Here is a 23037-nt window from a genome sequence, read left to right on the forward strand (position 1 = left end):
CACAAGCTGGTAGGTAAATTGATTCTAGATGCAGTCTAGAAAAGTGACGTCCCGATTCCTCCTTTTCCGTTTCATGCTCTTCCCCGAAATAGTGTAGTTTCATCCACCAAATCTCCTTTCGAATGTAATGGCATCTTATAAATGATTTCCACTCAAGAGTACGAGTGTATAACATATAATTAGAAGAGAAGCACCTATGAATACATATGCTTAAACTATGACTAGCATAAATGAATTCTTTAATATTTAAAATGAATATCAATCGAGACTGTAGAATCCGAGTACCCCTATGCTTGCAAGTTGTCATCAGCACGCAATTTTGAATCAGACTGTTCTGAAAAATATCTGAATTTCTGAAGTCTTCTCTATTCTTTGGATGGATTGGGAAGAACAGAAAGAAAAGTTGCTGAAGAAATGATATGTTTAATCTTTTGCGGTCCTATGTCGGTACGGTTTTAAAGGTACTTCGACAACGGTACTTTGTTAGAATGGTCATTTACGTTGATAGGAAAGCCCTCTGTAAATTCGGCTTCTTAGCAGAACGCATAATCCATACACAACCCGCAAACGGACACACATTTATAAACGTTCCTTATTGCGGGGTAGGGGCTGTAAATTACGAACTATGCCAAGAAAGTACCGGGATAAACCTCCGGATCGCTAAGAATTTAAAATATTTACTTTTTACGAAAGCGAGGATTAAACATTTTGACTATAGTAGCATGGATAAATTATAAAAATGCACCTAGTCACCCAGGAAAGACCCACTTAATTGTTACGGACGTGAAATTCAATTTTACAAATAGTTGACGATTGCCTTATGCTACTTAGTACTAAATGGTGAATTGGAAAAATGTGGCAATCCCCAACAAAACAATAAAAAGTGAAAATTCACAAACAATGGGAAATAAAGAAAACATTTATGTAAAAAAAAACTTGTTTGTCATACACAATTCTGCACTCGCTGTTGATAGAGCATCGGGAGCTTTATCTCATCCCAAGCTCTCAGACCATACATTTTACAAACATATGCTGTTACCTCTCATTGTAGTTCCATAGCTATGTGGACTAAATCTTACTATACGATTTCTAAACTTATTGTTCTTGGCATTTGACCCTACACACCCCATAGAAGTAGAGTCGCAAAACCAATGTAAATACTCGAAGAATGGAGGAGTCATTATACAGTTCTGACCATGGAATTGTATAAAGTCCACGGCATCAAACGATCGACACCACAAAACGGGCACGAAGAGGTCCGTGTTAATCCGAGGGTTAGGTAACTGTGTGCACTGTCGAAATCACAGAATTAGTCATATTTTTAACTCTCTACACTTACGTAACGCTCAATGTCGTGTTTGTTATTGCATTAATAATAAATTCGCACCTTTTATGTTCGTAAAAAAAAATGTTCATTTTACATGGTCGTGAAAATAAAAATTTAAGGCTTTTTATGGCGTTCCGCTCACCAAACCCTGACAGGAATCCCTGGAATAAGAGACGTTACGGATGCTTCCAAACTTAATGGTGTCAAACTTTCCCACCTGCATCTTCATTGCTATTCACTCATCTTGTTGTTCTCGGTAAGGCGGAGGCTATGGTATTTCACAGTTGAGGTGACAAGCGCCTGGTCCACTGGTTTTATGCCAAAGAATCTTTTATTTTTCATTTTATGGTAATGAACACGACCATATAGAAACAGGAAGAAAAAAAAAGACGTAGATGAGTCGAATAACTTTGCTCTCATGCGTGTATTTCAGTTCAGGACGTTCAGCATTTCCTCCACGGCATAAAAAGAGAGCTACATTCAATATGGCAACGTTAGTTCCATCTGGAAATGAGCGAAGAATGACGTCTATTACAGCAATTTTCGCTCTGTGCTTGTCATTTGGCATAAGCATTGCTCTGAGCTTGAGTAACAACACTGAGGTGCCTACCAATCTTCCTAATGACACAGAGAAGGACGAAATCGGTGAATATTCGACCAGAAACGAGCGACGCAGCAAAGTGGGAAGAGCTATGGACGATCAACCTCAGTTGGATGACAGCGGCCACGTGCTGATGATGCCGAGTTTCGTCTCTCGCCGTAGGCAGAACCGTCTCGTACCGATTCCAGTTCTAAATAGACACTTGTCTCCTCCCGATGCCACAGATGATGTCGCAAACTCTTCAGACACCGCTTATCCATCTGATGTGTACTCGGCATTACAGCCGGGTGCTGGATATACGAATAATCAGCAAGACGAACATTCATCAGTGGGAATTCGTGTAATGAATCCAAGTGGCTCGCATCATTTTGTTGACTACGATGACGTCATCCTAGAGGTACCCATGGATACGCAATCTGATCATCATGGAAGCTTCCCAACGGAACTATTGGAGTTTCTGAAGCAGTCTGTATCGACTAGTGACGGAAGCCTGAAACCAGATCCGGCCTATCGTGTCAATGACGGTGATTTCATCGAGAAGAAAAGGCGTCGATCGAAAACTGCCCTAAGAGGACACGGCCCTACCGATACTGTGCATAAAACAACTCTTCCATCCGACGAGAAGGATATGGCAATTGACGGTCCCCATGTATGGATAATGGAAGAACAGCAACTTCCTGCTTTCTTGGAGAGTTTAGGGATACGTTCCAACCAAGAACCTGTCGATAGGTTTTCATCCGTGAATGAAGAAAGCAACATCACTTCGTTCAGTCCGCATCATCCTGATGTGTTTGTGTTCGGATCTCCGCACAGCGTTAACTCGCCGCCTCAATTATTTTACGATCCCGGTTCTTCATATACGGGTAGTTACTTCCAGCTGGATGATGAACACGAGGGTGTCGTGAATTCTACCGAGCCACACGAGCCGTTCCGTCCCTTCCGCGAAAACGTTGAGTATCGCCATGTACCTGAAAGAGTGTATCCACCCTACTCTATACATATTGTTGGGAATCGTGAATCACCACGAATGAATGCAACAGCCTCTAGTGACAGAATTATTACCCCTTCTCCTCCGGAAAATACATTCCAATACTTTCAGTCTCTGCGCGCAGGCCCAGAGGTCATTCAGAATGACACATTTGATGGAAGTGCTACGACCTACATTTCAGATGATAACGAGGTCGTAACTGAAACATCAACATTTTACACGACGAACACCTCTGAAGTCAATGTGAATCCTGATAGCGATGCTGATGATGGGAGTCAGGAAATGATCCCAGAAGACGACAAAGTCCAGAATGCATCGCAGAATGAAAAGCGACCTGGTGTGATAACCACGAGTATTCTGAAAGACAAATCTGATGCGGCTAGACCGGATGCCAATTCTGAACAAAACCGTGCTCAGCAGGACGATACCTACCTCAATTTCCTCAAAGAATCGAACATCGGATCTAACGCCGCGAATCTAAGAAGGGTCGTCCAGCCCTACATCTTCGGTTATGATCAGACAGATGATTCTGGTACCCAGCAGCATAGGAAAGAGATGTCGGACCGTGATGGGCAGGTCAGTGGAAATTACGGTTATCGGGACGCCAGCGGCATCTATCGGGAGGTGAATTACGTGGCCGATGAGAACGGTTTCAGGGCCTTCGTCAAGACTAACGAACCGGGCACTGTGAACAGTTCGAGTGCGAACGTGGTTGTTATGGCGGAAAAGCCACCTAGAGCTGTCATGTTGAAGATACAAACGAGACAGCGGCGTAATCAGACTGCCGTCACCGATCAAAATGAGAACTAGGATTGTGATCTATCGCTAATCACCCAAGCAAAAAAAAAAAAACAAAGATGAAAAAATGAATTATTGGTAATTATATGCAGTATACATATTTTTTCGAAGATAATTAAGCGTTTTTTACTTTGCTTTATTGAATTACAAGAAACAAAATTCTATTACTTATTGTGATATGGCATGTGATTGAGAAGTAACATGTTTTTATTGTGCCATTTATGTCTGTATTTCCATGTTTACTAGAGCGAATAAATGATCAGAGATGATAAACTGCTAGTAAAAGAATTAATTATTCGGAAACGAGGAAAATATTTATCCTTTTCCTTCGTAATTACTGATTATCAATCATAGAATAGATAATTATAAGTGTAATGTGTCAGGGTTTCAGAAGGAAATATTTATTGTTACGCAATTTTTTTTTTCAAGCTCCCACGTATCATACGTATTATTAGTATGGGTTTCACCATATATTTTTTTCCACGAAATTGCAATTTTAGATACATCAATGAACTAAGTCGCGTTAAAAAATGCAAGAAATTTATAGAAACTGTTATGCAGTGCATTTTTATTGTGTGGAACCTCCGTTACTCATAAAAGAGTAGATTTTGGGTAACAAAATTTTTCTCCATGAGTACGTATCTCTGTATAAAAGAGCTAAAGTTAGTTCCTTTTGAAGCTAAAAAAAAGTATTAGTTCAATGAGTGCACCCAATTCTTAAATCATTTCAATCCAATTTTTGCCCATTATGGGCAAAAATGATTTTATGGAGGTGTTTTGCCCATTATGGGCAAAACACCTCCATAAAATCACTATCTTCAAACATTGTATAATGTATCTGTGCATTATCGGTTGACAATGGGCTTTTCTTGACATAAAAAGAGAAGAAAATTTGAAATTATCCAGTAAAGACTGTTTATACTGTAAGTACACTTCCAGGTCGAATTAGATGTGTTACCATTCTGCAAATACGGTGAAACCTTGATATAACGATACTCTGCGGACCAAGAATAAATATCATTGCGGAGGGGTTATCGTTTCATCGAGAGTTGCCATTGCCATTTAGGCACCCCCAAATTTATTGTTATTAGCACATATGTGTTCGGAATTGGTGCCGCGATAAAAAGAGTTGTTATTCGCCGCAAAAAATGTAAAATTATTAGTTGAGTAAAATTCAGTTGTTTTACCCTGTAATGTTGTTTCCTGCACAACACATTTGTGTACTACACAAAAAAACACCTCCACGGCAACTTCAATAACACCTTCGGACAGTATGTAATGCCATAATACCGATGCTGCTTGCACAACTTGGAAAAAAAACAAAAAAACAATTTAAAAAATATATATCGAAGGTGATTTTTTGAGTGAAATATTGGGAATATAGTTACAGTAGTTTTGAAATATCATCAAAATACATTGTTACATAGAGGGATTTATCGTAGTAAAGTTATCGATGTGTCGAAAGAGTTTAACATTAAGTTAGGAGAAATTCCGAACAAGATTCGAAAAAATACCGTTGTACACATGTAGAGGGATTTATAGTTGTATCGTTGTAGGGAGGTTTCGCTGTACTCAACAGAATATCTAAGAATTATTTTGGTTTTAATAACACACTGTATGGAACTTTGAATATCTGTATAACGGTCAGAAGGGACCTAACTAAATAATAGTATCAAAATTTTCCGGCTTTCCTTGATATCTAACAGATGCTGGGGGAAAGAAAACAGGAAGAACCCCACAAAACAGCCGATAAGTGGTGCTGGTACGAGCGGCTTCGGTGGATATATGCAAATGAGACGGTTATAAGAACTTGTGCTCCTAATCCACAATCAGTTCACCGTTGTAAACCGTGTATGTGGACCTGCTGCACTCTGCCGTTGCTAGATTTGTGACTCGCCTACAATGTGTTATACCCTGTGGTGGTGAACATACTGCTATAACGAACATTAAATAATGTTCATTACTGTAACATTACACAAATAATGAACATTCTGTTCGTTATTTGCGTATCTTTTCTTTGACTTCTGTACGTCAGCGCCACTTATCGTCAGTGTTTTTTTTCTTGCCTTAAAAAATTCCCGTGACCTAGCGATGTTAACCATGCAAAACGTTTTTATTTCGGTTATTTTTCCGGTTTTTATGAATTTGTAAAGCTTCTACGGACTTTTTGACCACCCTGTATATATATATTTATATATTTATTGTGCAACGGCCCCGAAGTTTTTCTGCTCCTTTTTAAATTCTTTGAATATAATCAGAATGCATGCGCATGATATTTCGTCTAACTAATAATTTTGCAAACAACATGGCTGCTTAAGCCGTAGTATGGAGATTCATGACCAATAAAAATTAGCTATCGGCAGAAATTCATCACATTTGACATCACGATGAAAAGTTTCCTTGCGAGATAGAATCATGTTTCCCCATTATGTAAGCATGCATAATGCAGAAGGATTTTGTCGAGTAGGCTTACATGAACTGTGCCCCATAATAGAATGCTCTGGAAATTATGCGTCTATATTTAATAACTTCCCGACAATGAAAAAGATGAAGCTGGTGCCAGATTTGTGATTTGGCACATACATGTATATGCAGGGTGATTACCTAACCCCCCTCCCCTCGCACAATTTTATTGGCGAACTGTTGATCCTAAAGGTATACTTTCAATTAGTAAAAGTATCCAAATAACGTGTAGAACTCAGATATGCCATTCATGTTGCAAGGGGTTGTATAGTTATTGAAATAAAAAAATAACTTTTACACGAACAGCTTCAAAAATTTAATTGTAAATTTATTGCCATGTCTCTGAAAACTCGGTGAAAAATGTCTCTACGTATCCACTGGATGTATCTTAAGTATACACCGAACCTGACGCGTATTTAGATCAATGAATAACTCGAAAAAGTTCAGAAGTTGTCCTACAACAATGGTTTTACCACCTCAACAATATAGATTCCAAAAAAAAGATAATTTTTTTTTCTAAAACGTAATTTTATTTACAACTTGTATATGGATTTTTTTTTTAATTTTTGTAATTTTAGATTTTTTTCAGATTCTCACGCCTAAGGGTGTGAACATAGTGCGTCCGTATTTCCGATTCTGGAAACCCGCGTCCTCTCCGATTGGTTAAAAACAAAAATTTCATTTTTTTAGCTTGGAATTCGAGTTTTTAACCACTCGTGGACGACGCGGGTTTCCAGAATCAGATATACGGATGCACTATGTTCTGACCCTAATACAGTATAGAGAAATAACATATGACACCGGATATTTTTACTGTAAATGAGAATTTTTTAGATTTTTTTCCTTCAAATCACAAGAGTGCTTAAAGGCAGTGATTACAGAAAAACTTCGTAATAATAAAAGTGTTATAACGAGGAAAAAAAATAATGACAGTTGGGAGCTATTATTTAAAATTTTATTTGCGAGAGAAAGTGTGTATATAATTTTAAACTCCTGTCAACGATATAGCGATATCACCTGCTGGTGTGTGATTATTCACGAAATTCGACAGAGATTGATCAAAGTTATTTATTAAAGTTTGGAAATCATACTCAAAATGAAAAATTAATTTTATGTGCAGTTGTCACTCCGTTTTCACAGGGGTTACGTTCCAGAAGTGACAACGAATATGGAAAATTCTCGAATAACTCAAACTATAAAATTTTGTTGTTGTTATCTCATTTTTACAGTATCTGCTTTGTATGAGAGAAGTGGTGGGTGGGAGGGCCAACTTACTTAAAGGCGATGGTTTCTGGAAAGAAAAACATATTTCCTGTTAGTCTTTTCTTCTATGTTCGGGCTAATTTGTCAGATTATAGTAACAAGTCTTCGTATACCAATTTTTCTACATGTACAAAATGTACCACAGATGGGTACATATTTTATCATGGAAGCAATGCATTGCCGATTTAAACTTACGAAGTCTTTGCTGTATCGCTCATAATGAACTTGTCCTCTAATTCTCGATCATCTTCATAAGGTATAGGCTTATCTAAGGTATAAAAGCTTCGGTTTCAGCTCGATTATTCCCTCATCTGTCGACTTCTGAATTACTGTGACTGTAGTCTCATTGATACCTTAATAACGAGATACCACAGCAATGAAGTTGGCCTTTGTCAATATTTCGAATTTTCCTTAAAAGTTTTTCACTTTTAGAAACATTTAAACAGTCTTGTTTGAATATTTTCAGAAGCACCGGAAAAACATGTAAGAAGTTTTTTTAAATGTTTATTTAACACGTAAAACTAGAATTGTTACCTCAGCGAGAGGTATACAATAATTAATATGCCGTGTGTTTTTCAAAATGGGAAAGAGACCGCGAATACCAAGGACCGGATTTCATAACGATGCGAACTGTTTTAGGAATGAAACTATTGGAATCATCAATCTACCCATTCGTTTTCAATTCTCCTCTCTTCAGTATGAAATATCGTACTTCAACGGTCATCAATGCTGAAGGCAATTTTAACTTGGAAAAAAGTAATTCTTCAAACAACGTAATGAAATACAGATGCACTTTATTTCATTCAACATTTTTTCGGGAGAAAAATTCAAAGAAATAAAAATTGAAATCAACAGTATAAAAAAAAAGCAGAAGAGGGTGGTTCGAGAATCAATATAATGGTATGTGCCAGTTCTCTCTCTACGGCGATATAATCCGTGAAGAAAAAATGTCCACGTTCTTGTGTCGAGGATGATGGTCAACTATTAAACGATGACAGACGAAATGATGGTTACCAAGCGATGCAAGTAGAGAAATCACACGCAAATATCGGTTTTCCACATTTTTTCAAACATCTTTTGCATTTTTCTTAGGGCTGAAAGAAAAATTTAAAAATTATATTTGAATAATAATTTCAACAAAAATGTAACTTTTTTTTCACTTAAATTCGAAACAGAATATTTGTAATGCACACGAAGTGTCATGAACAATGATGCGAGGATTTTACTGAGGAGACGTGCTTCACTGGAATTTGGGTTTTCCAATGCCTTCTGCGGGTGGTGGGGACATTTGGAGTGGTGTGGAAATGGATTCACTGTGATCGTCTTGGCTGCTGCTTCTAAGCCGAGCGCGACCCCAAACTTCCCATCAGTTGGGAATTTACTACCAGTTTATGTCCTTTTATACGGGAGTTGTGCCGGAAGGGTGTCTGAGTATCTAGTGTTGTGCGGGAAGTTGGTGGTGCCATTTCATATTGTAATTGTGAAGTGTAATTATATTGAATATTTGTACCATTGTTGGCAGGGCCATAACTAGGAGCCCACACAAATTTAAAATTCGATAACTTCATAAGGGTGCTCTTCGTTCCCACTTAAAATTGCCACCCTTAAATTTTGCCACTCGGGACAGTTGTCTTCCTGCCCCGCTTCTAGTTACGGCCTCGATTGTCGGGTCTGTAGCTGTAATTCGTACTTTGAGATCGGCTCGCATTTGTACCTGAAAAGTTGGATAAAGAAAACCAACTTCAGTAGACAAACTCCCTTTAGGGTTCGAACCCAGGACGGAAAATCGGCACGATGTCCAAGAACTTGCATGGTGATTTCCTTCACTGTTAAAAGACAATTCGGTTTTTTAGAATGTACTGATCCTCTCAGACGTCTCTGGACAACCAAGGAAATCTCAGCAACTCTGACAACCACTGAGGATGCACCATTCAGATGTAGACGAAACATCTGAAACCTCGAATGCAGAGGTTTAGCACTGCAGCTCCTTAGCCCTGAACAATCATTTAATCTTGATTGACACCGGTAGAGGAAATTCTAATTTTTCTGTTTCAAACAATGCTTGATCTATTCCTGAGTTATAAATCACTGAATATAACTGAATACCTACAGTTCAATCTACTTGCATTGCGAGTTAAAAAATTATTCTCCGTAATTATATAATGCAAAATATTGCGGTAGTATTGGGAATTCTGGCACTCGATTGACGACTTTTTCCTCTCGTAGGGAAAGAAGAATAAAGATAGAGAAGGCAATATTTACACCCTGTTCTATGAGGATTTTTGTGGTGCATTTTTCCCTGTTACGGAGTGAAGGGGGCCGGACTTTTCCTTTCCCATTTAAACGAGGCTATAGACAAGTGGGAAAATGGTTTGTAAATACAAAGTTTTGTAATTAGTTAATCCATTCCCATGAAAGAAGTGAGTCTACTTAGATTCCTAATTTCTTGTTATATGGGATAACTGGAATAAAATCCTATTCGAAACATCCGCGTGAACTAAATCACTATCACATATATTGATACAATATTCTGAATAATTCCCTCACTTTGTGGCAATATCAATTCTGCCGAGGAGTACTCTTCGTGAAATAGTAGTATCCAGTCGCTTAAATAGCTATATATATAAAATCTAATTTAATTTTCTGCAGAATATCAGCAAATGTCAAGCGTCCTCAAAATGATTTGTGTTCGATACTTGAATTATGTTTCGTTAGATACTCTAATTAAACCGTCTCATTCAAGTGTTCAAGAAAACATATTTTGCTGAACCAAGTTCAAATAGTGTACATCCGTTTTCCCATATGGGTATTCTTTTTCCTCATTTTCGTTGTAAACGTGCTTTCAGCTAGAGACACACGCTTAAATCATGAACGATAAATTACTACTAGAATAAGTGAGTTCAAAAATTTGGAAAGATGTAGTGAAAATTCGCTTGAATACCTGCTGTTTCTCTTTATGCCACTGCAGATTCAAATTAATATTTACACTTTTATAAATCATACAGCAGTTTCTATTAATTAATGAATTAGTTGTACATACTCATGATAATTACCAAAATAATTAGAGTCTGAAAGAATTCTTCTGGATCATTTCATTGGAACTGAAAACCCGACAAGTGTCGTGTACAAAATGTTCGATAAAGGTCCCTCTACCGAATGCAACGCAGTGTTTCTTAGCTGTTTTTTTCCCATCCATGGGCATTATGACATCATATTTTCTTTTCGTGGCCCCCACTGTATTATCGAGGCCCCTTTTCTCATTCAGCAGTAAGATCCTCTACTTATTGAATGATTTTGAAGTGAATTTGGACTTTATAAATAGTTTTCGTTCACACTATATCACCGTATTCTTGGGCTAGGGTTCGATGAGGGTCTCTCTTGCAAGGTTCGATGTAGAGTCATTTCAACATTACGGGCCTTCCGGCAAAGTAATGTTAAGGGATCCCATATTTAACTGGAGGTAAAAGCTTACATATCCGCGTACTTTCAAAAATAATAGTACCAGATCTCATTATGTAGATTCCCGAGCCATGCGGCGAGATGGTCTTGGCTATAGAACAAAGTACTCATTTCTACTGCAGTGTTTCTGAAGATGTGCGTCGCGGGTCCTAGGAGTGTCACCAATCTTAAGAGGCATCACGGCGAGCTGGGAGCATTGATTTGTGTGTATATTTACACTTTGAAGTGGTTCTTTTGTAAGTCAAAATATGTAATAAACTATTTTGGGGAGCCGGAGATGAGCCATGAACTGGGCAAGCGACCGCGGGGGAAAAGTGTGAGAACCACTGTTTTACTGGATTCTGAAAATTGTCACACTTTTTACCATCATATTTACTTAACCCTTCATCTGCGAAAATATTCGGAGATATGCTTTCCTCCCTCCCTGCGTAAGCAATAAAAAAGTTTGTGACAGGCAGATGGCAATTGAACTCAGGCGTAGCTTATCTACTCTATAATATAAAATCACAAACTCGAAAAGGTCCTGTTTCTAAGCAACCGAAATAAGTGACGATTTTATGTTACAGAAATAGGTGACGGGAATCTGTTACGTTTTTGTGTTACGGAAGTCGGTTACGATTTTGGGTCAAGTATTCATTTAACTCTAGCATATATCTGGACCCATTTCACCCATCGGGACCATGTCATGTGCATGTACCGAGAGGCTCCCACATCCTACAGCACGGCCCTTAGGCTGGAATTCAGATGGCGAGCCCCCAAACCAGCTTTTCAGGGCCCCCCCCCCTGTGGTTAATTTATAGTGTGAAAAATCAAAAAGTGATAAGAATAGTTGTGGCCCCTGTCAGCCCTGCCCTTGTGGATGTGGGGGGGGGGAGTCATGCCGAGAGGTATGTATATGTATAATATACATATAACAGCAGTACTCCCAACACACAGGGTTGGGGTACCCGGGGGGATTGCACGAATACAATCATGGGAAAGTTAAAAGTTTTCATTTCCAGGGGCCCTTGATGGATCTCATTGTTTTCTTCCTGCTTTAACGTTGAAAAATTTGCGATAGCGGAAGTAAAAGATATATCCAGTCTGGGGGCCCCACAATATTTGTGAATTCGGTCACGGGTAGTTGCGTGGGGGCCCTGGATTTTATTCGTTGGTAAAACGCATACAAATGAAAATTTTTCATGGCCCTCGCACCGGGGGATGACCGACAAGCTTCCAAGTCGAGGGCCCCATGTTTACAGGTTTCATTTTGGGGTCCCTGGATGAATCTCATTCTATTCTGTTGTAGAATTTGCAACAGTGGAAGCCCGAGATAAAGCCAGTCTGGGCCCCCGCTAAAAGTATGCGAATTAGTGTCCCGGGTAATTGGTTGGGGGCCCTGGATTTTATTCGTTGGTAAAACGAATAAAAATGAAAAATTTTCATGGCACTCGCACCGGGGGATGACCGACATACTTCCAGGTCGGGGGCCCCATGTTTACAGGTTTCATTTTGGGGGACCTGGATGAATGTGATTTTTTTTGTTGTTTAACATTGTAGAATTCGCAACAGCGGAAGACCGAGATAAGTCCAGCTGGATTCCCCCACTAAAAATCTGCGTATTGTGCCCCCGCTACTGGATGTGAGGCCCTGAATTTTATTCGTTGCACAATTGATAAAAGCGAAAAAATTTCGTGGCCCCTCACTGGGGGGTGTCCGACAAGCTTCCAGGTAAGGGCTCCATGGAAATGTTGACAGGTTCTAATCGGTGCCCCTGGATGTATCTCATTGATTTTTGTTGTTTAACATTGTAAAATTTGCAACACATCGGTAGCCGAAGATATATGCAGTGTGGGGCCCCACTAAAATTCAGCGAATTGAATCTGGCGTCCCCATGGGGAAGTTTCCTGGGGGTACTTGATGAATCTCATTCGTTTTTTGTTGCTTTATTATTTTCATTAAAATTCGCTTCTTCAGTAAGCTGTTGCTTTCACACGTGCCCTTCCATAGCACGCCGATGAAGTGGGATGAAATAGAAGTGGAGGAGGAGGAGGGGGGTTGGCCGCCAAAGATGGCAGGGGGGCAGAGCCCCCCCCCCCCCCAGTATTCAATATAATCGAAAAAGAGGGAAATACGTTACACACAATCACACCGGCCAAAAACTAGGGAAAGTTATGAAACAGGAAAAGAACTGCCACATAAAATATTCGTACACCATTTATAACTCATTTTGAGAAATTCAACTAAAAAAAAAACTAAAACAAATTCAAATTATCAAAAGATAATTGAACAGGCCACTAAGACCATCATCCAAAAGGCAATGGGAACAGTTTAAGGGTTAAAAGCTTTATTTTTTCACACATTAATTTTTTTAAACATCTCCCCGTGGGCCCTCTAATAATTTAGCATGACTCCCCTTTTTTACTTTTTCGTTGGGAAAAGTGTTTAAAAATTTCAATTTGATGGATAGGATGGAGACCATAGTTTATTTACACACCGTCAATCAACTGCTTTGACATGGGGACACTAGTATTGTTTTATAAGAGATAATTCCAGGTTGTGGTGTCGCAGGGAGTTTTCCCTTTATAAGGATGTTAACAAATGGAATAGTTTACATCTTGAAGTTGCGAATTCTCAGACAACTGACACGTTCAAAAAGAAGTACGATAAACATATTGGGATAAATCGATAAGGTATCCATACATAGAATTAAGACAACCATAATATTTTTTTACGGTCAGTGTATTATATACTAACTATAATACCCGGCGCTGCCCGGGTTCTCTTCAATGAGGCTTTTGGATCACGTGATATCTCCCTCTTTCTTTAAGGGACATACAAATCGTGTCTAAGTCAACGAATATGGCGACTTCTCCAGCGCGACAGGTATTTCGATTTGCCCCCCCCCCATCCACCCGAACTTTAAGTTATCCATTTGCCTATCTCTGCTTCAAAAATTCTTAATTAAAGTTGTGGAATTTCTTCAATGTACTTTATGGGTCCATAATTAATTTTAAAGCAACCTAAAATGTATGAATTTATGCAGTTGAATATTAAAAACAATACGAAGAACTTAATTTTCATGCTTGAGAAAATATAAATAAAAAAATTGAAATCAATGCATGGATATCCAACTCAAAAGTAGGTCCGGCTAATTACTCCATATATAATTCGTGTTTAAGCGAACTCAATATTTAAAAAATCGAGAATTTAATACAATTTTTTAAATTATTGATGTGGAGGAAAACCCCACTAAATTTCCGCATTTCTACAGTAGAATCGACACTGATTTCTATGGGGATCATCCTTTGCCTGACCCTCAAAGTGATTATGATTCTGACGTCTAAAGTAGAAGTATATTTAAGAAGCTCTCATTACTGGGAGGATCGAAAAAGTGGCAAACCATTATAAAGGCATAAACTATTATACATATACTTGCAGCATTAAAGAAGGGAGAAACCATTGTAAAGGCACATACACGTCTGAAACGCGTAGCTAGGGAACCACGGTAACCAAAGTAAACGTTCCGAAAGTGATTGTTGAGACCCAAAACCATTATTGCCCGACAGTTTTTCGCCCATTTCGGGCATTTGCCCTGCTCTGACGAATTTTTAAAGTAGCCTATGGAAATCAATTTCATATATAATAGTTAATAGTTTTTTTCTTTCGTGATACGTATATGCTTTTGCATTGGGTTGCTTTATTTTGTTTATATTTGATATTGTTTTGATGAGGAACTTTTTTTCAGTAACCTTGTTGGACACTTTGCCTGTTGTGGCATTTGTATTTGTACTTGATTACCACCAGTGGCCCCGTGGATTATCGCAACACCACAAAGGGGTAATATGGCTCTAAGTTGAGAACCACTGGTTCAGGGTATTTTTTTCATAATTGGAATTCAACTAAAGAAATTATATTGAATATCTCTACGTAAATTCAGGAAGGGACCGACTAAATCTGTTCATCGTACCGTTTCTTCCACCCGAACAACATTACTGGATTCCTCGGAACTACTAGGCTGTGCGTCCACACCAGTTGTTGCAAGTGCGTCGGATGGAGGAGCAGATTCCGATGATGATGAAGGAGCGTCCTGCGTAACAGCGCTGGTAAGATCGCCTTCGCTGAAGATATAGCTGACGGCCTTGTGGAACTTAAACGGATCTCCGCCAGCGGTATCTAAACTTGGGTTCCTCAACGCTACGGGAATGATCCGAGCGAATCTGTCATTCGGTTTTTCGGGATCGTTTTGATAGTCGTAGCGGAAAACGTAAGAGCGATACCTTCCAGGGTCGGGTTTTGGTGAAACGACGCTCTCGATTTCTATCTGCTTGGTTACCTCTGAGCTATCGGCTTCGGCGCTCCTCGATATCGGCGTGTCTTCCTTGATGGCCGTCACAGCGCTGATCAGGGACTCGAGCTTCACAGGTTCGCTGGAACTGCTGCTATCGGAAATAGGTTCAGAGGTAGGGAAGGAAGTCGAAAGGGAGGACGATGTCGAGGACGTTTCAGGAGAGTAATCAACGGTAGATTCAACAGAGCTCTGAGGTGGATACTGCGTTTCTGCCGCAACCTGCAACTGGGAAGCTAGGATCCTCGACGGATTAACTGGTACTGCGTTGAAACTCGGCTCATTTGGAAGAGTAATCGGCCTCCAATAACCATTCAAATTTACCAAGCGAGGTACGCTTTTCACAACTTTAGCTTTTACTGGTGCAGGAGCAGCAACAACGGCTGCGCTTGTTGTCGGTTTTACTGCGGGAACCGCGTACATATAAGCTCTTGATTTAGGATTCCACGTTATGTAAGAATACGGTGAAAGGGCAGTGATTGGACCAGGGTATGGGTTACCTTTACCAGGTACTCGAAACGTTCTAACAGGCGCAGCTACGGGTTTTCTGGTTAAAATAGGAGCTGGTTTGATCGTGCATGGCTGAGATACTGGAGCAGCAGGGACAGGAGCAACTATGTTAAGTGGGGCGACATTCGTTATTGTTTTTTGAGGTATGAAGCGGCTTACCTTCGGTTCCTTTTTAATTACAAGTAAATCAGATTTAGGGGAGCTTGAAGAGCTTACCGTTCCATAAGGAAGAGCAGAGGCTGGTAGCGACAGTTTTATTCTTTCGAAGTACGGCCGTGGTCCGTCCCTTTTCAAAACCCACAAATCTCCATAAGCATTCGAGAGAGTCACGGTATCTGAGCTTGGATTACTTCTGACCCTGTCTGGAGGCGGAGGGCTATAACCACTCACGGTTGCCACGTAGCCGTTGTTGTAAGGGTCATTGGCTGTGACGTAACCGAGCCCAGCAGGTTGAGCGAAATTCGCTCGAGGGAAGGTGTTCAAGGAGCTCACTGAAATGATGTTTTGCTGCTTCCTGGGTGGCCTAACGATGTCCGAAACAGCGTATCCTTTGATCGGTGACGGTAGAACTGGCTCGATGGGAATAACTTTCGCTGACTTTGAGTTTTGGGCAACTTGAGCTATCGGGATGTCAGATATTTGTATACCTTGAGGATACGTGAGGGCCGACGGACTAAACCAGATTGGATTTGTAGAGCTAGGGTCAATGGTAGGTGGATCAGTGAGTGGTAATGGAGCTGGAGTGGTAGGAGGAGGAGGTGGTGGTGTTTGATTTGGTGTCGCATCAGTTCCTACTGAACCTTGTCCCAGGAAACCGACAGGAAATTGGATCGGATTCCATTCGAAAATTTCATAGACTGACAATGGTTGCGGTGGCCCTCCATCTGGACGTTGAGATTTTCCTGGGAGAACCGGGAACTGCACAAATCCTGTCCGATCATCTGGTGGAGAAAGAGATATCTCCGGTGGCAGGTCAGCAATGTCTGCCTCGGGTAATCCATCTGGCGCTGGTGTAGCTACAGAGCCGACTTGTCTTGGTAGATCGCTCTCCGACACCTGATTAGGAGTTTCCGAGGACGCATCATCCACTACCTGAGATAAGATAACATTCGGTGGGAAAATCCATCTGGAAAAAATCAAGAAGAAAAGAACGTTGATCTAGAATAAGTGAAATATTTAAAAGCGAAGTATACTTGGAATAGTACAAGGTGGATGAATAAGTCCTGGACAAATTTCAAAAATTAATAACAAATCAGTGCATTGACATACAAAGCTTCGTTTGTACTAAAATACTTATCATAGCTAAGAGTTTTTCTTTTTGGCAACTTAAAAAAAAGTTCAAATTGTTTTTCCCAAAGGTGGCGCTGTAAAACAAACTCGAGATAACACTTAAAATGTAACACACACAGTGCATAACCAATGTTTGTGACAATTTACGTTTCCATAAAACGATCACATTTCAATATGAGCGCCCTTTTGCATCTATACGGGTGAAAGGGTGGTCATGTTGGTAAATGGTAGTTTTATGTAACACAAATTGTCATAAACATTAACTATACACTGTTTGAGTTGCATTTTATGTGTTATGTAAGTGTTTTTCGTTTTACAGCACCACCTGTGAGTGAAAGTGCAACTTTTTTTAAAATTTATCAAAGGAGGGAAAAACTCTTCGCTATATTGAATATTTTAGTGCAAACCACGATTGTTTGTCAATTTCATTGATTTGTTATTGTGTCCAAAACTTCTCGTCCACACTGCATTGTGAATATTATGTATGGAAATAATAACGGAGGGTATTATTTGATTATAGTAGCAAAATCATTCAATTATCGAACCAATGATCAAGTCTTCTTTGATACGATGGTGATATTTTTCACTTGACAGAATCGTTTTCCTTTTATAGTAGTTTCAGTGAAACACTTAAAAAATGCACTGTACCATTTGATCACATTATCAGGAAAAAAAGCATCGAATAAATCAGTATATATATACACACACACATTTTTTTTTTCAACATATAAGCACCGCATCTACTTATCCACCGCTTTTCATGGTAAAGTTCAATATCTTGCATGCAATCGATGTTTTCTACTTTACAAGTAAATATTCGTTATATGATGCTTGTTAATGGCCAGAACCAATCCTGAGCACTGAAATCATATTTGATTACTTTATATCTGAATATAGTACTAATATACACGAATATTAAATTTCTTGTTATTTGTTCGAAACAAAAATTAACGTAGGTGCCGCATCAGTGTGAACATCACAAGCTTCTAAATTCATGCTTCTAAAACATGGTGTGTAGGTTAAGAAGTACGGAATGCATTGCATTAATTCAGAATGCTGAAGTACATAGTACATGTATATAGGAGATACTAACTCCTGACCTGGCAAATATAGTTCCAAATACGAGGTTCCCTGGAGGAGGCATTTACACGTGCACCTAAAATTGAGTTTACCCCGCGTAACGGATAAACAGGTACCCCGCTTATTCGAATAAAATTCTTTAGAACAAAATTTTTTTTCGCAAAGACTATTAATTTCCCCCGCTTAAGCTTAATCGAATACGTATTATAATTCACACAACAACTGTTAATGCATATCAATCGCTATGCATATAATATTTTTATTGTATAAAACATTTGGAATAATAGCAAATATGTTGTCAAGTTAAGACTTGGAATAAACCTACACTTGAGGGTGGATACTGGCCTCGAAGTATCTAAGTGGTCTTCAGTACGTAAATTTAATTACTTTTGTTATTGTGCCCATAGAGAACGCTAACTTTTGCAATGAAAAGTAAAAATCTTTGATATTGAATTAAAAATCCCAATACCTTTTTCATTTCATTTTAATTCCAGAAGCTTTATTAATATTGATCATTAAACTTTTTATAAAACAAACTACGATGTAAACCGCATATGAATTGCTCCTCGCCTAATCGAATAACCCGCTTAATCGGATATTGTGAGTTGGAAAACCGTTGCATATGGGGTTATTTGTCAGATAAAACTGGCTAAAAATATTTTTTTTTAATCGAAAAAGTGTTTTAAAGCTTATGTAACATCAGTTTATTATTACACTTTTAAAGTATTTTTTCCTTTGGGAAATAATCTTTCTGATACATACCGGGTGTATGAAAAGCACTGTAACATGTAAAACTAACGCTAATTATAATGAAATGCTAGTGATTGATTGTCAGCGCTCGAGTGGCATGGTGGTAAGATGCTCGTGTACCACCATGAAGATTGCGGTCCACGAATCCGAGGGAGGATATAGATATTTTCCCTAACGAACTTGAGGTGACCACCAATAGACAGCGCGTTCATTACCAACCCATCTCATTAATGATAGTAAATTGCAATATAGCGATATGGCCAGAGTTGGTGTTTGGTGAAGTAGTGATTGATTGTCTGGTTACAATAGTATTTTATTTATCAATAAAACTATCTCATAATGGAAATTAACTCAAAAACTAAAATTTGTGATGTCGCAGTGTAATTTTTTTCGATAATTTGAGAATTATAGTGTTTTAATTTTCTTTTTCTTCAGTGTTTTGTAACTTTTGATATCGATAAGAGAGAAATCACAGGATATTTGTAAAAATTGGCAATCGAAATGAAATGGCTTGAAATAATCTCACTAACATTTCGATTAATTTAAAAATTGCGACATATTTTGGGCAAATTAGCAGAAACGGTTAGAAGTCACTATTCTTTTGGGTCAGTAAAAGAATGCCTTGAAAAGTCATGTTTTATCTTTGATTTTGCTCTTTTGAATAATCGTTTAAGTAAATAATGTTTTTCTCGAGAAATTTTAGTTTGTTGTCTAAACTGGGCGAATACTGGTTAGACAATTTTCACTCCGATGACCCTATAGTTCATAAAATTATATTACCTATAAATTTGGTTACCCATAAATAATAAAGAAAAGTTGAAAATTAAAACATTATTGTTCAGAATCTCTTAAAGTTATCATTAACAGAACTACATAGATTTGCGTCCGAAAGAAATACCTTTAAAAACCGCGGCTTATTTTTTCAAAGTTATTTACTACGTAACTTGAGTATTCAATTACAGTAAAAAAAAAGCATCGGGAATTATTGGGAAGTATCACAAATTTCTTATCGAATGTATCGAGTTAACAATAAAAATTGACAAAAATATACATATCTTTCATGTTGCCTTATCTTATATTTTAAATAAACAAATTCATGTTGAATACTAAAACGTTAAAGCATGGACTTCCCTAATTATTCAGCATCAATAATAGTACCCATAATAAGTACCCAGTATAATTGGAAACCAAATATTATAACACTGAGATAATGCAGTCACAACGCTGAAGTTGATATTAGAGATAATAAATTTACGGCTACAAAATAGAGTTTGTGAACTTGCCTGATTCTAATTACATCACACAGAAGAATCACGTATGGCGGTAAATTGATTCTCCCACTATTTAACTTCACTGTTAGCTACGTTTTTCCCACCTCAACTGCATTTTTAAAAACGGACTTTCGGCCAGCTAGATTGGAACAATACCTCTATGTGCGTTGGTATCTGTTTAATCGAGACCGACTGTGTACAGTTTCGTCAGTCATGCATTTATGATAACTAGAGCTACAATCTAACTTAACTGCAGTTTTACAACATCTCTAGGGAACACTCATTTTTTCAATTCCTATGGGACCAGAAAACTCATTTGATTGGAATAAGGAATATATTCAAATGAGTGTAAACTTTTCTGAATTCCGTTTGGACATTCGAATTCCCAATGCTATTCTAATGGATATAGTTCAAGTCAATTGTTCTAAATGCATGCGTCAGTTCTCAATGGCTACCAGATGCATCGCAAAACATTTAACAAGGACGTCGCGTTGAGTAAAAGGTATTGGTGTGATATTATTTAGCCGGATAGAAAAAACCAGTGTTCAACCAATCCATGCGTATAATATATTCATGGTTGCCAGGCCACTCAACCTAGAAGCCACGGGTGTGGAAAGTTTGATTACCACTAACTTCAGGGGTGTGTGAGACCAAAATATCTCTTTCCCTATCAATGGACATGATTTTCAATAATCAACGAAATTAATGCGTGAAGTAACTGATGGAAGAACGAATAAAGGGGCAGATACCTTACATATCCTTAGAAATCAATTGTCAATCAATGTAGGAATCTCGATAAAACTAGTGAACATCTGTGAAGAAAAATTAGATCAAATAATTCATGAATCGACGAAAATATTATTTTACCTTGAAATGATGTACGGAAAAAAATTTAGTGACTTTGCATTGCTTCTGAAACCTACACGTGTACCTCTCACATGCTCTAAAAGAACGTTGGAAGCTTCTGTAGAAAGACGCGCATCACAATTTGACAAACCTTAACCATTTAAGAGGCATTGACGAGATATCTCGACTCCTTAAAAGCCTCTTATTTTAGCATTGACAAGCCCAAGTATTTTGTAAATTTGATTTCTTCAATGTAAAACATTTCCTTATCATTCATAGTTTTCACCTGTGGAAAATCGAAAGAAAGCCTAGCAACTTCATTAAAAGACAAGACATTTCATACGGGGTTTGGTGGGATATCTGCTGAACCGCTAAAAGGGTTAAGTTGTTCATTCTCAATTTAAGAGCAAACTCTTGGCTAATAACTTTGAAGCTATTATCTGCTAATGCCAATAACTCACCTTTGAGTTGGATATCCTGTTAATCTCTGATTCGCCGACAGCAGTAATCCTTGATCTACGAGTGGTCTTTTAACCGCCGTCGAAGGGATGGGAAATCTCCCTCGTACTGGTGGGAAGTTATTCCCCTGCACCGTAGCACAAGCCACGTACACGACCAGGGCCATCATCGAGAGCGCCATTTCTGAAAGTTTCGCAATCATTCTAGTCCTGACACCTCCTGTAGAAACAATCCGGGGCTATTGTTTATATATACTCGTACGCAACGAAGTACTCGTAGAAATCCTAAGAAAATTTTCAAGGATTCAGTCATGATTTATTGCAATGTGCCGTGTTCAGAAACCTGTAAAACCACCGAAATTTTTTCCGTGGTTGCTTTCTCTCTGAAACGAAGGGGGGGACGTCCCAGATTTATCGCCAAGTAATCGCCAATATATCTGCTGAAACACATATAAAAAATATATGTAGTAAGAAGTTATAACCATAATGGTCCATGTATTCGAAGAACAATAGATTTCGATTATTCCAATCATGGCGCAAAATATACACTGTGATTTCTTTTTCCGCTGCTTTTCAATTCAGGGCTGATATATGAGGCCTAAATGGTCAGTGCATGATTTCTAGGGTTACTACAAAAGTGTTACTTCAGATTTACGAAGATTTTCGATGTTAAAACGATTTCTGATGCTCCCGAAGACACTACAACGAATTATTTGTTTCTAATTATGTTTGTTTTTCTTCCAATCGTTCTGAAAAAAAAAAAAAAGTCGTGGAAATACTTGGGGTTTACCCGCTTCCTTATTCTTAGACTGCTTGGGTCGAAGTCAGGAACAGTTTATAATGCATTTAATTTTCGATATTTTACCCCTTAATGGCCGATGAAAGGCAGAATCGGGGACATCGTTGCCTTTGCTAGTCGGTGCCAAAGCACCGAGCTCTCGTGTTCTTTGGCTTGGTTTCTCTACTTTGGTAGATTGATCGGGTGAATGGCAAGATAGTTGCTTAAAAACAACAAGCGGTAATTTTTTTTTTAATATTATGTAAAACCCACTTCCTCAGGTGTGAATAAGGTTGAACATTTGATAATTATATTAGACAAAAAAAACAAACTATGGGCTGAGAGGTTACAAAATGGTTATATGAATTTTCAAAGTATTTATATTATGTTGAATTCCATTATATTATATATGTGTCCTTTTAATACTTTACAACAATCAATTCATTGAATAAATGCATTTACATAAAATATTCTCACTACTACAATACAATATTACTATAGTAGTTTACAACATAAACTGAAATATGTAATTCTCGAAGACTACATATATTCTTATTACCTACAATATTGAATAATACAATTTCACTGAAGTGATTTACATTGCCCCCATTTGAAAAAAGTTACTACATCTTTTGTGTCAAGTCTACAGCATCTTTTATAGTATATTTCAATTCATACACAGTTCAAATATACGTTAGAAGTGAATGAAAACTCAAAATGCGAGCATCGGTTTAATTTTATTGAAACAAATGTTTTTGTCCCTTTCCTCTTCTTTCAAGTACTTGATAGTTTTTCTTTTTTTCTGAACGTATGATGTTCCAAACATAA

At 38.2% G+C, this 23037-nt stretch overlaps 3 protein-coding genes across 5 annotated transcripts in view; 2 read left to right on the forward strand and 1 right to left on the reverse strand.

Annotated features, from left to right (window-relative positions):
• Positions 1 to 23037, forward strand: part of LOC149084214 (sodium-dependent proline transporter-like) — a 126902-nt gene that overhangs the window by 71494 nt on the left and 32371 nt on the right. The gene's annotated exons all lie outside the window — the stretch shown is intronic.
• LOC149084218 (uncharacterized) lies at positions 1782 to 3983 on the forward strand. The gene has a single exon (XM_089234560.1). It carries the CDS (start codon positions 1813 to 1815, stop codon positions 3724 to 3726), a length of 1914 nt encoding a protein of 637 aa, XP_089090686.1. The 5' UTR covers positions 1782 to 1812; the 3' UTR covers positions 3727 to 3983.
• On the reverse strand, positions 8218 to 21679 carry LOC149084219 (uncharacterized). Of its 2 annotated transcripts, none has more exons than XM_089234556.1 (3): positions 21435 to 21679; positions 14849 to 16862; positions 8218 to 8534 (listed from the first exon to the last, which is right to left on the reverse strand). In XM_089234556.1, the coding sequence occupies exons 1-3, from the start codon at positions 21632 to 21634 to the stop codon at positions 8529 to 8531; spliced, it is 2220 nt and encodes a 739-aa protein (XP_089090682.1). In that variant the 5' UTR covers positions 21635 to 21679; the 3' UTR covers positions 8218 to 8528. The 2 variants fall into 2 exon arrangements, with proteins under 2 accessions (XP_089090682.1, XP_089090683.1); XM_089234557.1 differs by having other exon boundaries at positions 15215 to 16862; positions 21435 to 21678.

The sequence above is a fragment of the Pholcus phalangioides genome, unplaced genomic scaffold (genome assembly GCF_987345545.1).
Source record: "Pholcus phalangioides strain wild (caught in Gottingen) unplaced genomic scaffold, Ppha-v1.0 ptg000008l_1, whole genome shotgun sequence".
Classification (NCBI taxonomy): Eukaryota; Metazoa; Arthropoda; class Arachnida; order Araneae; family Pholcidae; genus Pholcus; species Pholcus phalangioides.

What these genes read in the sequence shown, in the direction of transcription:
- LOC149084219 (XM_089234556.1), bottom strand. Translation starts at nt 21,634, where the DNA reads ATGATTGCGAAACTTTCAGAAATGGCGCTCTCGATGATGGCCCTGGTC. An exon ending in ACAGGATATCCAACTCAAAG is followed by an intron (nt 16,863 to 21,434) that starts GTGAGTTATTGG and finishes GATTTTTTCCAG; the next exon opens with ATGGATTTTCCCACCGAATG.
- LOC149084218 (XM_089234560.1), top strand. Translation starts at nt 1,813, where the DNA reads ATGGCAACGTTAGTTCCATCTGGAAATGAGCGAAGAATGACGTCTATT.